Raw genomic sequence first — 14,876 nt, 5'->3', positions numbered from 1 at the left:
GAATTTTTAGAATTCATAGTGGGTATGGGTTTTTTTTGGTGGCAGAGTAATTTTTAGGGTTTATGGTGGGTATTAGTTTTTGAGAGGTAAGGGATTTTTTTAGGATGGTTATGAGTTTTATATGCCTTTACCAGAAAAATGTGTGTGTGTATATATATATATATATATATATATATATATAATATATATATATATATGTATATAAAATATATATGTATATAAAATATATGTGTGTGTGTATATGTATATAAAATATATACACACACACACACACACACACGCACCCACCCACCCCACGCTGGGCCGGAAAAGGATCAGCATCAGATTATTTAATCAGGCCTCACCGGATAGGACGCATTTCCGCTGCGCATATATATAGGGTTTATACTTACCTATAACATATATAGAGAGTTTATACTTACCTATAAAATATGTGGTAAAGGCATATCTGTTGTAGAAACATTAGTTGTAACAGACTTTGTGGTATAGGCATTTTGGTTGTAACCAATCATTGCTGTTAAGCTATTTGTTGTACTGGCAGCAGTGGCGACCGGCATGGCTCGTGTGTGGGGAGTCGGGTGTGAGGGGGAACCGTGGGGGTGTTGTGTGGGGGGAATACAAAATATTAAACTTACCTTTAGGCCGAGTCCTGTGTCTCTGCTCCTGCTCTCCTGTCTCTGACTCCAGGGACAGAAAGCAGGCAGCCAGTCTCCCTCCCCTTCACCAATCACAACGCTGCAATGCATCGTTGTGCTTAGTCTCAGCGCCATGACACTGTGCTCATCCAGGGGCTGGAGGGGTGGGCATGTTCTCCATGCAGGCTGTAATGCAGCCTGCATGGAGAATTAAGAAAGTGTGCATGACTGGTTTGGGTGGCCCAAAAGGGACGACCAAACAGTCATTGCGCACTTAGGAGTGGGCAAACCACTCCTCCCCTGCTCCGAGCAGCCCTCACCACCTGCCCGCCCACAGAACAACAGGACACGAAGCATAAAATAACAATAACTTAAAGTTATTATCATTTTATGTTTCTTCTTCACATTGCTTCAGTGGGGCGAGGCTCATCCGTCATAGCGGAGGAGCCGCCACTTACTGGCAGTTCTTGTTCCAACATACAACTCATTGCAGCTATAGCGTCTTAGACAACCCACTGAAACAGATGGAGAATTAGTGGTATGTTCTCAAGAATGGACCATTCCCTTTATCCTGAGAGGGGGAAGAGGTACCATCTTCCTTGAGAAGGGAGTGGCATCCCCTGTGACCGCTAGAGGGCGAGAAACCAGTAATCCCCATCAGAAATGCTCCTTCCTAGGTTTATCAATCCAGGCTCATACATATCCCAAAGCTAAGCAAACACTTAAAATCAATGGGTAAATACAGAGGACTAAATCACAGATAACTATTGCAGTTGTTCAAGAAAGTAAACCATAACAATGTTTGCATCTAACGCCGTACTTAATATATGTATTAGTTCAGTAAAATTACTATAAACAATGCTGCTTATTCTTTTTAAAATACTTATACTTTCCTTGAAAAAATATGCTAAATGTTTTGTTGAAGTCATAAAATTCCGAACAATCCCCAGAATATTTATAAAGTGTAAAGTCTTTACTTGCTCAGACAGTTGACTTTTTTTTTATAGTAATAAACAATGAAGGTCATTTAAAAAGTTTTGTCTAGTTCGGTCATGTTTACCATTATGAAATGCATAAGATTCCATTCTGATCCTAAAAAAGAAAACACTGACGTAAATTGTGGCACAGAACATCCTCTCAATATTTCATTAGTCAAAGGTGGAAGTGGATGGACTTAGAATGACTCCACTCTGGAAGTCGAGGAAATAGCCTGCAGAACTCAGTAATAAGGATCAATAAAAACAGATGCAGATGTCCTCTTACATGCAGCAAACTGAGCCACTATGTAAATATGAGTGATCTCAAACCCGGTAGTTCTGTTCCCCAGAACGAATTTCACTGGACTAGCAAAAACTCCCTTCCTCGTCAAAACAGTACACTATATTCTACGGAACGAAGTTGTTCCTAAGGGTCTGCCACTGGTGCTGTCAATTGCCAGGGTTGTTCATTAGCAAGGATTCTTAGCCTGGATTCCATCTAATGCCTCTTTAATCCAGCACTCTACACTTCCTGCCAGCCGACCTCAGTCTAGCAGGTTCATTTTATTCTCTGCTTTCTCTCTTTGTTTTTAAAGAAGGTAGCATCTTACCTGAGGTGAATTTTCTCCAGCCCCGCATCGGCCAGGTCGTCATTTGCTCGCTGGTGAATGTCTCTCTGAGTTTCAATCTTGTGATCATCAGACAGCCCATCAACTTTATGAATAAACACCTCAAAGTTGATGTCAGGGTTCACTTTGTATGCACTTGTCACAGTGAGGTGTAACCTAGCCAGGGCCTCCATGTAATCATCCTGCAAAAGAAACGATATGGTCAGATTTTCTTAGTATCAACTACCTAAAATCACCAGTCTTTATGGAAAGTCAACCAATGTGAGAAGATACATTCACTGACATAGTCCGTAGAAAGGAAGCATGACCTGCTCATCACCTTGCTTGAAGGTCTCACGGTCTTGAGGTGTGTTTAGGGATGGCTCATTAACGCTTCTTCGTTGCCTCCTAAAAAGTACCTGATGGTACCTGAAGAATATGATGGTCAGTGTGCCCAGTGAGTTGGTTTTCACACTAGCAAGGACTGAATCCCTTGTGGCCTTCAAACAGGCACGAACAGCCCATATCTCAGCATGGCCTTGAGCATGTGTACATTACTGTCTAAACAGTGAACCTAGGGCCAGAACATGCTGTAAATCTCAAGGCAATGCTGGGATGTGGTTGATGATGAGTACCATAAATTCCACTGTCTTTGAAGGGTCTCAGAGTGGGCAGCAAGATGGGTACCCACTTTTGGAAGTCTTTTTTCTGAGTACCTTATAGGGAACACTGACTGTCAGTGCCTTTTGTGTCATCAGAAAAACTAGACCCTGACCAATACAGCATGGAAATCACAGGGGTAACAGACTGAGCCAAGTTGTATTTCCTTTCCCAGCAAGGCCCCCAAACGCCATAAACAATTTGGCAGAGAATATAAGGGCAGATCTCAGAGTCATCAGACCTCTGCCACAAGGGGATTAAGTAGTGGCTCAATGTTAACTCTAGCAGCTTTTGTGCAGCAATGGGCAATCTCCTGCACCCGCCTCCTCCAATTCCTCTTTGAAGCGAGTATCTCTCCATCTCCTTGGCTTGCTGGCTATCATCACCACAATTAAAGGATGGTGGGATAGCTGAGGCAGAGCCCAAGCCAGAGCTTTTACCAAAGTTTTCCTTTACTGCAGGAACAATACCCCCTTCCCTTGCATAAGGCACAGCCCCATTTCATTTATCCAACTATCACATGGTTGTGAAAATACTAATGAATGCTCTGCTCATGATTTGATTCTCAGTTAGCAGAAGGATCCTGAGAGGTCATTTTGTGTTGCGCCTCATGGACCCCTTGTAACCACTATTTGTGGGAGGAGTTCCGACAGACCCTCCTGGTGTATCCCATGCTGGCCAAACCGTTGGATCAAACTGCTTTGGCACCCATAAAGTGGTCATATTTGACAAAGTGTCTATGAAGAATTTTCACACAGAGCTCAAACTGACAATGTAGCGGCATACATTAGGTCCTGGGGCAGGGAAAGTAAGAGGGAGGTGTATTCTGTGGTGTTGACAAATAAAAACAAGCAAGATTTATGACCATTGAAAGTCTTGAAGATTAACCTTTCTTCTACCTTGATGAAATGTCCAGACAGAAAGCAATTGCCAATCTTTAAATAAACAGTTTTTTTAATCAGGTACAGTAATTCCCGCCTCCTAGGATTTGGAGTTAATTTGGCCTTCTTTTAGGTATCAGCTGGGAGTCTTGTTCTTACCATACCTAAAAGTCATCATTTGACCAGGCTGCTGCTTGAAGAACCAGGCTTTGGCCAGCAAATATGTTTAGGGGAAGGGAACATTACAAGTGACTCTGCTAGGCACTCCCTCCAATCCAACATCCCCCCAGGAACTCTCCCCCTAGCCTCATCCCCCCTGGAGGACAGACTACTGGTTGGCCACCTCCCCGAACACGCCATCTCCCTCACGTACAAAAAAATGATTAACAACTCCCCTGACTTATTGCAATCCCTTAAAAGAAAGTGGGAGTCGGACGAGTTAGAAATAGACGAGGAAGAGTGGAACAGTGCGCTAGCGTCCCCTAAGGAAGTAGCCATATCAGCCAGACTTCGTCTGAGTCAACTGAAAATTCTCCATCGAGTCTACATCTCAGGGACAAGATTGCAACTTATGGGCCGCAGTGCTGATGGGCTTTGTTGGAGGGGTTGTGGAGAGGTAGGGACATTCTTCAACATTATATGGGAATGTCCACTGCTCCAGGTTTACTGGCAGCGAATACACCAGTGCATGCGGGAAGTGTGGGAGGTGGAGCTACGGGTGTAGGCGAAGAGGTGTCTATTGAATATATGTGAGCCCACTGATTTGTCACCTCGTGGGAGAAACTGGGCCACGCTGGGCTTTGCCATCGCGAAACTGAATATTGCTAGTCTGTCGGGCCTCCAAAAATTGGTTCCTGGAAAACAGACATGGATTGGTGCATTCTCCAGGAGAAGACGTTTATGTAGCCAGGGGCTGTCCACAGAAATGGGTCGGCATCTGGTCCAGCAGGAACTAATACAGGGGTCATATCTGCGAACCCCCCGCTGCTGCCCGGGTTGACGAACCACTTGCATTGCTGAATGTATGATGTTGAACTGTAGTAAGGTCTAAGGTATACAACCTCCTGTCTTTTGCTTCGATTTTCCTATGGTACAATTGTAAGTCCTGCACTGTATGATTGTGATATACACCACTGTTTTCTGCACAGTTAATAAAAAGATTTTTTTTTTTAAAAAGTGACTCTGCTATATGTAACCTAACTCACTAAAGGTTGTTCATCATCACCCATCATACTGTTGATTCTCACTACCCCTGTAGGCCACATCTTTCAACTGCAATTGGTTGGCCGCATTCAGGTCAGCTTCTGCAACTCTGCAGACTGGTGTAGAAAATAACGTGATTCAGTGTCCAGGGGATCTGAACCTTACAGTGTCGGTTGTACCTCTAAAATCTCACCAAAGTTCTTCCGCTCTTCCTGCCAGCCACTAAGGTTCTTATAACATTCTGCAGAGACTAGGGATAGGGGACTATGCTAAAGGTTAGGACATGGACAGCAGCACCCTTACAGGATTCTCCTTCAAACGGCAGAAGGGAATCCTGGGCAGACAGGCATCTATTGGCGCTAACAACATGCCATAGAAGGGTGCACTGTCTGAGCCGGGTACCTTCTTTCTTTAACGATCTGTGTCTTTCTGAGGGGATTAGTCCTACTTCTGTGAGAAAATCGGTACTGCAAAGGTGGACCTATTTCTTGACCAGGGCAATGCACTTCTTCCATGGTCTTTGTAGGAGAGTGGGGTCTGCAATCCTATGGTCACCCCAGATTTTTGCTTTTTGCTTCACTGGTTTACGACTTTCCCTGGCTGTGGGCCTGCTAATCAGACCCACAGCCTAGCTGTTCTCTCTCTAAATTGACATCCATGTACTTTAGGTGCATTTACCAATTGGTACTGGGCCACCTTATCAGTCCCTGTACAGTGTACCTTAGGTACCCAGGGCATAGGTGTACCCAGGGCCTACCAGGGGCTGAAGCATTGATTATGCCACCCCTGGCTGGTCATCTAAACAGACACAACTGGCTGGTAAAACAGCTGGGGCAATGTGGTGTAATCACCCTTTGCTGTAGATATAGTTACCTATATCTAACCCCAAAACGGACACATATATTCCTATCAGTCACTCCTATGGCAGGCCTTATCAATCCTGAAGGCAGAGTGCTTGGAATTATGTGAGAGGGTGCTCTGGCATGAGCTGAGCCCATCTGCAGCTTGCGGAACCAAGTCCTAATAGCTGTTCCATGATAATGCTATACCATATACTCTTAAGTGCATTATCATCCTCGCGGTTGAATGCTAACTCTGGTATAACATTATCAAAACATGTCGAGTAAGGTGTCATACGAATTGGAATACTACCCCCTCGCCAATTCTGGCGACGGGGGTAGCATTCCACCCTTCTAGAGGGACACAACATGTATGTAACTGTGAACCCCGGTTAAAGTTAACTCGAGCCTGGCATCACAAAATGGATGCTGCCACTACAGACACAAGTCTGACCTCCTGCTGCTGGGAGTCCTTCCAGCGAGGGAGGCTTGGACAAAGGGTTTCCTGCCTTGGGAGGTGCTAGCACCACCCCAGACAGGATTTTGTGTATTGGGTAGGACAGGCCTGAAAGGAATGAGACATGCCTGGGGCACACAAGGTGTCCTGTGCATACACCGGTTGAAACCAGATGCTGGGGCATCCCTGCCCCAGCTCTGGCGTGAAACCGGACAAAGGATAGGGGGTGTAACCACCCCCCTTCCTGGTCCCACCCATAGGAGGGACCTAGTCATAGTACAGCCCCCTTTAGCAGGATAAAGGTAGGAGCTGGTCCCATTCCAAATTAGATTATCCTGAACAACTTTTTACAAGAAGAAACTCTGGACTTTGACGTTCTGCTCCACAGAAGACGGAAGAATCTCCCTTGTGGGCAAGGAGTGTCCACCCTGCAACTGCAGGCACCATCAAGCGTCCATTGGCTTCACTTTGTCGTCTTCCCTCGAGGATCCAGACTTCAGAGCCCGACGAGACCCGGATTCCCAGACCTCTCCGACCTCAACTCACATCTGCAGCACAGCTGAGACCCGTGGGTGCGACGAGACACGTGGGACCGGCCATCTTGGAGAAACTGCACTTCGCTTCCAGCACGACTCCCGAGGTAAACTCAACCAAGTGCTTTGGGGATTGAGAAGCCCCAGCCCCGAGCAGCTCCTGCACCGAAGATCAGCCCTCCAGCTTCCACGAGATCTGCGTGGGGCCCTTCTGCTTGTTTGCTGCTCGACGCGTTGTCTGGTCACTTGCCGGCTGGCTAGTGACCTCCTAGACGACGAACTTTGAAAACTACACTGCTGGTCTGGTTGCTCCAGACTGGCCCTTGCTCCCTCCCAAAAGAGGAGCACCCCGGACTCTCCTAGTCCGCACCAGACGCCTTTTCCACTCACCGCGTGCGTTGCCTTTGCCAAGGCCTGTTGACTCCAAATCTGGATCCGACACTGCCGACAGCGAGAGCCCGCGTGGGACAGCTCGTGCCTCCATCCTGGTCATTGAAGACACCTCCTGGTCCACGTGGCTGCAGAGTCAAGCATCCACTCTCCACCTGATCGCGACGACGACATCTGGTTCCTTCCTGGTTCCACTCCAGTCACTGGCTAGTGACTTTGAACATTGTCCCCTCTGCTTTCAGGTCTTCAGCATCTCTGATCCACCCTTGGATCACACCGGACATCTTCCTCCTGGTCGCCTGCAGCATCTTTTCTTTCAGGCTCCATAGACTTCAACGCAGAAACCCAACACGACTTCGCACCTATGCACCCGCAGCCCGTGGGTGAGGTAACAAGAGCATTTCAGTGCTCAAGGGGAGATTAACTCTCCTAGTGTCCAGATTCACAGTCGTTTTAGTCCTAACCAGTCAGGATTGTCCATACTCACCTTTTTCCTGAACTGTACTGTCCATAGACGTTGTTACGCATCTCGCGTGTGAGTTCACACTCTGCACACGCGTTCCATGGGCCTCCTATTACTTACCTAAAGTTAGGATAGTGTAGTCCCAGCGATCTTACAGCCTCTGGACAGCTCCATTCCTTCTATCGATTTCCTTAACCCATTTACTTAGTATATGGTTTGCCGTGCCCCTAGGGCACCATTGTAATTTTGTGCAACTTATCGTATTTTTCCTAAGAGATTGTCATGTGCTTAGCCCTATGATCTCATAAAGAGTTCAGAGGTGTTTGTTATTAATAAATATATTGTTTATTTTCATAACAACCTGTGTGGTGTCCTTTCATCTGGTATTCAAGGGGTTATATTGTGGTAAAACAGCTGGCTTCACATGCCAAAAGAGTTTAGCCTAAGACTGCTTTGTCCATGCTACCATTAGGATAGCTGGTCTATAAGGTTGACTTACAACCAATCACCATAAGGGTTGTTTGGACTGATACAAGGTGATCACTAGAACTAGTGAGCATCATATATCAGGCCAACTTCTCACAGTCTTTGATTTGAGGTTCCTGAGTTGGCTGTCGAGGTGGATGATCTTTTAAATACCTACCACCCCCACAACATATTTACCGACAGGAAAGAGAAGGTTTCAATAATAGTGGTGGTACCCTTGTGTGCTGCTAGTGTGTACGTTTGCATCTACTCCGAAATCTGGACTGCTATTGGATCCCTGCAGCCAGCGGCTTCCAGTTCTCTCTTCGCAAATGTGGCTGCAAACTCTGTCTGTAAGTGTAGCAGTTAAAAGGGAAGGGCATCACTTTTTAGGTCGTTCTTGGGAGTGGACATTGTTGATTCAGGTTTCCCTAAAAGCTTTTGCAGTTAAGGTATGTGATATTAGGCTCTGATATTGGCATGACTTCTTTAATTAGCCTCTTTGCAGAGACTTTATGGAGGTGTCTGAAAAATGTCTGGTGGCAATAAAGCCGGATTAAATAACCGAGCACATGGTCGCCAGCTTGTGCCACTGTGCGCCCTCACTGGGTGCGTCCAACGTAGATCTGAACCATACACATAATTAAAATGTGCTCTGCAGCAGCAGTGACACATGGAGCAGCAGTTCAAACCACCACTGAGTATTATTGCAGACAGACCTCGGTCTGCCTTTGGAGAGGGGGACAGGACCACACAGTCAGGAGATTCTGGGGCGGGAGAAGCCTGAATCCCTCAGTACCCCATTCACACAGAGCATCCCAGGGCTAAGCATGAGTCACCTCAGAGGTGGCGAAGTTTTGTGCACCATGATGGTCTCTTTGCTCATACACCTATGTATTTTGCAACCAGCAGTAAACCAAAGTTGTTTCCTGATTTGACTGGCACCACACCAGTCTCCCATGCACACCCTACACCACATCTATGAAAAATGTGTGCTTGCTAATACGTGACCTGGCCTGTGATACAAATGCACTCTGGGACAGCAAAAACCGGTGTAAATGCCGCTGCACTCTGCAATGCCACATTCTGCACTTCTATATTCGCCATTGTTGGGCTTGGGAGTTTTGTTGACAGACTGGTACTGCCCTTGTGGGTCCAAATTTATTCCCAAAGTTGGTGTCTGCCATAAAAAGAGTACACTACTCTGCCATATTTTATTCCTATCCATCACTGGTGATGGAATTTAGGATCACGTTAGATGCAACACGAGATTCAGATGTACACCTTGACCTACTAATATCCTACTAACATTGTGACAACTTTTTTTCGAACAGTGATGTTGCCGGGAATGAGCTAAAGTCTTCCCTGTGGCTTCAAGTAGAGTGATAAACACGGGGATCTCTTCAAACTATGAAAAGGTAGGGATTGAACTGTCGGACAAAAATCTCTGGCTGGATGTGGTGGGCAACGGTTGTGTCCCAAAAAGTTTTGAGCTCCACTGCAAACCTTTTATTTTTCCATGAGTTTTGCCATTGTTTGCGTAGCCCTGTGGTGTGGCTCATTTCTGATGATGGGTTGGTCCACAGCGAACAAGACATGCCTCTTTGGTTTATCCTCATTAAATGCCTAGGTCACTTACGGGCAATTTTATTTCTTCTGTTCTCCACCACCATGTCCTAATCCTTCCCACCCATTCTCTATCCCAAGGGTTGCTCCAGCTTTGATTCTATTTAACTAGTGAAGTTAGATCAAGGGTCGTCAGATGAAAATCTTCTTGGGGTAAAGGTGTAAGGAGGCAGCTTCTACAGAGCCCCGGCCTTGGAGCGACCAACTGCTCAGACTGCTGAACTGTGCACTGGACTATTGTGTTGAAACCCGGATGCAGATTTAACATTGGAGAAGATCATCAAAAATGGCCTGGGCCAAATGTCCACGCCTGTCCCACGGGATCCTACCATCGCTGTTAATTCCCCTCAGGCCTATTATGCGACTTGTTGCTGCAGGCCGGTGGACTCTGTGCAGAGATTACTACAAGATCATAATACGCTCTGTAATGATAATTACTGCAGCACTGTGAAAACTCGAAAACGTTGTGTATTTTTAAGCATTGTGTAAACTCGGCAACAGTGTATTTTACAGCAGCATTATAGACATTGCAAGCAAATGTGCCCCACTGCATAGTTGTAATGAAGTGGTAAAACGTGCTTCACTGAAACACTGTGAACACTGGACATTCTAGAAATTAGACAATTATGTGCATTACTTCAAGAGTGGGAATCTAGCTCAGGTACTTCAGGTTATAGCTATCATGTGTACAAGATTAAACATTAGGCATAATAATAAGGTTCTCTGGAGTTACTTTTGAGATTCATGCTATTGGCACTGATGTGTTCTGCTAACTGTTCATCTAAAGTTTATATTTCCAATATTGTTCTGCGAAATCTCTTCTAATTTTTTTTTACACAAACTTTATTGAATTTTTCAGTACATACAAACAATTGTACCCCTGCCCGTACATATGTGTCTCATGCGGCACACCTTCGTAAACCCCACAGATCATGTATTAGAGCATGAGGGCCAATCCTCAATAACAGCGCACATAGTTATTTAACATCAACATGGTATGTTATATGTACCCACTTTTAGTGTGCATTACATTCTAGAATGTAAGCTCGCAGTTTGAAATTTTAGTAAACACTAATTAATCACCCTAGATCCCTCCCATCACCCCCCCCCCCTCCCACACACACACACACACACACACACAGTTAGCTAACTGGGAAACACCATAGATAGCCACACAATCAAACAGAGTAGCATTTTTACAATTCGCCATTGGATATATATGAAAAGCAGAACAGCTAGCCCACTACAGTACACCACATCATACACCAGTGTATCATAGGAACAGTATCCGCCTCCCTCACACAGTTGTCCGCACCAACAGGGAGGTCTGCCCAACAGCATTCATTGCAAGTGTTAAAAGGGAGAAAAAAAACTTGTAATTATCATACCTCCACTACCTGCTTTGGCTCTTCCCAGCTTTTGAACGCTTCACATAGCATAACCCATGCCATTGCTATCGTTATTTTTCTCTGTCCCCTTTGCTCTTCCCTACGTAGAGCAGCGCGTTCAGCGAGGCTCTACTTAATCACTAACTCCCTCCAAGGCTCTAGGTTTGGTGATCTTGCCGCCTTCTACCTACTGGTAATATGCCTCTTCGCTAGTATTAACGCTAGATTGGCAAAGCGTGCCTGCACCTTTTATCCCTTGGGTTGAGGGTATAACCCTAAAAGGCAGCTCTTAGCTGTGTTCCAAGTATTTCCACCTCTGTCAGTATTTGCGCTATCTGTGCCCATTAGTGTGCCAGTGCAGGACATGACCCACAGCATATGTACTAACCCTGCGTCAGCTTCTACACACCGTTCGATGGCGAAGCAGAGAACATCTTGTGGAGTCTGTCTGGCGTTAGATATGCCCTCTATATGATCAAATAGTGTATACATTTAAATCGCACATTACGGGACACTGTCTACGGGTATGCCTGCCGTCTTGTCCATTCTTTGTCTGTAAGGTGTGTTACCATGTCTTCCTCCCACTTAGCCTGCAAATCCCCCAGTGGAGATACCAACGTCCCTCTTATACCCGTGTATAGCCATTTCGTTAAATGCCTACCGTTACCCATTAAATGTACCATATGAACTAACTCAATTGTGGGCGGCTCTCGCCCATCTGCGGCCCACATTTGTTTCACGCAATGTGATAATCCCCATGTAAGAGGAATAGAGTGTCCGACAGGCCATTGGTACTTGCGAAGTCGATATGGGACATCAGAATGCCCTCATTAAACAAATTCCCCACTGTCGTTATCCCTCCATCCTCCCATTCTGTCATCTGTTCCTGTGTGACTACACCAGATGGTATGGGTAGTCCTACGAAAGGGGTATTCGGTGCATAGGGTATGCATGGCAGTGTGTATTTTTTAGCATATTTCCAGTACTTCAGTGCTGTTTGCCATAGTGGAGAATCCACGCTATTAATTGGGTGCATGCTATATAACTTTGCATGCAGTCTACCTTGCGACAACATTCTGGGATCGTTCCTGCAAATTACGGCCCATGAGCCAGTATGAGAGCCACTGTAGTTGACCAGCCATGCAATTGACCCTGAAATCCGGGGATCCCACTCCCCCGGCCGTGGTCGGCAGTTGTAACTCTGTGAAATCTCTTCTAGAACTTTTTTTTTTAAGTCCTATCCATTTTGCCTAATGATCTGATCTAAATCTAAAACATATCCATTAACCACTATATTTTCTGAAATTGTCGTTGTGTGCAGATTATACAGATAGACTCCAGATGTACAGTCTATCCCACTCATTTAAAAATGCCTTTTGAATCATTCACACTGGCCCAGTGTACTTGAAATTACATCATTTGACAAAACATTTCCAAAAAATATACTGCTTGACAGTAAGCCCCGAACCAATCTCTGGTTTTCACCATTGTTAAAGCGCAATATGCTTTAAACTTACCACGTATCACAATATTCCTTTAAAATAATGTAAATACGGTCTGTACGAAAATATACCACTTCTCATGATGAAGCTAAAAACACAATGTTCCAGGGGATGATATACTGGGGGCATCAACGTATGGAGACGCGGGGATCATTTACCTTTCATATAAGATTTACTGCAACCTTGATAAACCACTGACGAAGAGCACGAGAAGGCTATCGCTTTAACATCATGTCCATTATCTTTGGTGTTGGGTTTATGTGCGGTGGTGGTCTTGCGAGATGGAAGCATCATCTGCATAACACAGGGCGTTTCTAGAGGGGGAAACTATTTGCAAGAGGTACGCGAATACCCAACACCAAAGTATGGATGTTCATCTGGCTTCACCTCATGGGCCACCTTATGGCTGTCTGCAAATGTACAACGCCACTAAGTACCTCTGACATATTGTTTGGGAGAGACACTCAAAGACCGAGATGCTCACTTTTCCGCGCAAACAACAGAACTGAACATACAGCAGGATAAACAGGGAAGGAAGATGTTGGCAGAAAAAAGGATTCTGAATGGGTTTCCAGAAAGATGTTTGGTTCTAAACCCAGCTCCAAGTGAGCCATCAGAACAGTAGAGAGACACACTTAAATTGGGTCCCAGTCATTCTTCACGGTGTATATAGCCTACCTTAAAATCCACTCTCTGGAGCCTTTCCTGGACTCTCCTCCATCCACATCATGAGAGTGGCAAGGGTGTGCGGAAGGTACCCGAGGGAAACGTGCTAAAATGAGTGGAGTTCTCCAACACGGCTCTCACCTGTGAGGTATGAGACCTCAGAAAAGACTGCATTTGCCTAACTTTGGTGGGATCTGGAGCCATCTGTTGAACACCACATTGAGGTATTTTCTTGCAATTCTACAGAATACATTAAGTGTGCTGAACCATCCTGATTAAGCCAACTTTAACAAAAAGGTATTGAACTTTACATGGTTTATAGCCATGGAAACCCCTTAATATATGAGCATTTAAAGTTGCCAAATAATGGAATAATCTCGAAAATGTAGGCATGGAATTTTATCATTTTCTCTGAAAACGTTAGTCGAATTTCTGCATCTGTTTGCCAGCAACTAGTTTAGTCAAAAGTACCAGAAATGAAATTTTACCCTTGATTGGCTTAAGAGAAAGACACACACACTCCTTACCTGGGAATCAATGACGAATATCAGCGCTCCCGTGCCCCTGAAGATCATCTCGTAGTCAAATGTGGGATCAAAGAAATCGATCTGTCCAGGGAAGTCCCAGATCTGAAAGTTCACAAAAGAGCTGTTCGACACGTCCTCTCTACAGATCTTGTTCGTGCTCTCCAAAAAAAGGGTCTCGTTGGGTGACATTTTGTGAAAGACAACTTTCTGGATGGAAGACTTCCCACTTCTCCTCAGTCCCATTAAGAGAATTCGTGGTTTCACTTCAGTACTGAAGGGGTCAGTAAAGTCCAACACTGAAGGAAATAAATTATAAGAACACCATGAGTGTTCCCGATGGTGATTACTGCAAACACTTCAATCAAAAAAGCATTGTCAAAGCCAACAGATTTGCCTTTGGTAGATACAGCAAAAAGAAAAAGAAAAAAAAGAACATGTAATGCCAACTAAACGTAGCAGCCATTTACACACTATAAAACATTAAAAAAAGATTTTAAAACCATTGCCTAGAATTTTAATAAAACGGTTAGAATGCTACCAAGTAGGCCAGTGTAAAAAAAAAAGTGGTATTTTTAATGCACATCACATCAAAATATGATTCTTGGTGTAGCACAGGAACTGTACGACTTTGAATTACTGTAACTTGAAATCATAGTTTAATCACACAAGGATTACTAAACAAGCATTGGCATAGCCAATAGGACTCGCCTTTGGGACCTTAAAAGTGTTGAGCCATGCAGCATATTTCGCATTACATTAAATTAGCTATCAAAGACATCAACGTTTGTGGTAAATCATCTATGATATATTGGCCCTATTACTACCAGTCATTAGTTAAAGTCCTTTGACAGTGTTGGCGCCTTTTTTGCACTAAACCTGTATGGTCATTCTGTCATAAAATATTAAATAAAAAAGCAAGACATGAGCACATCACTAATGAGGAGGAAATAAACGTAAAGGGTGCGCTCTCCACTCAGAGCCTAAACGATGTGGCTGCGTGTCCTCTTCGGTTCTGCTTAGCAACTCAGAGTGACTGTTCCAAATAGAACAAGTGAC

At 44.8% G+C, this 14,876-nt stretch overlaps 1 protein-coding gene across 4 annotated transcripts in view; it reads right to left on the bottom strand.

Annotated features, from left to right (window-relative positions):
- RRAGD (Ras related GTP binding D) overlaps window positions 1–14,876 on the bottom strand; it is a 197,754-nt gene that overhangs the window by 81,872 nt on the left and 101,006 nt on the right. For all 4 annotated transcript variants that reach the window (XM_078648275.1, XM_078648274.1, XM_078648276.1 and 1 more), the window contains exons 2-3: window positions 13,821–14,116; window positions 2,224–2,423 (exon numbers count right to left, since the gene is read on the bottom strand). In XM_078648275.1, the coding sequence (XP_078504401.1) occupies window positions 2,224–2,423; window positions 13,821–14,116 (496 nt within the window). The remainder of the gene's footprint in view (window positions 1–2,223; window positions 2,424–13,820; window positions 14,117–14,876) is intronic.

The sequence above is a fragment of the Lissotriton helveticus genome, chromosome 6 (assembly GCF_964261635.1).
Source record: "Lissotriton helveticus chromosome 6, aLisHel1.1, whole genome shotgun sequence".
NCBI lineage: Eukaryota > Metazoa > Chordata > Amphibia > Caudata > Salamandridae > Lissotriton > Lissotriton helveticus.
This window is presented reverse-complemented; position numbering and strand designations above follow the sequence as displayed.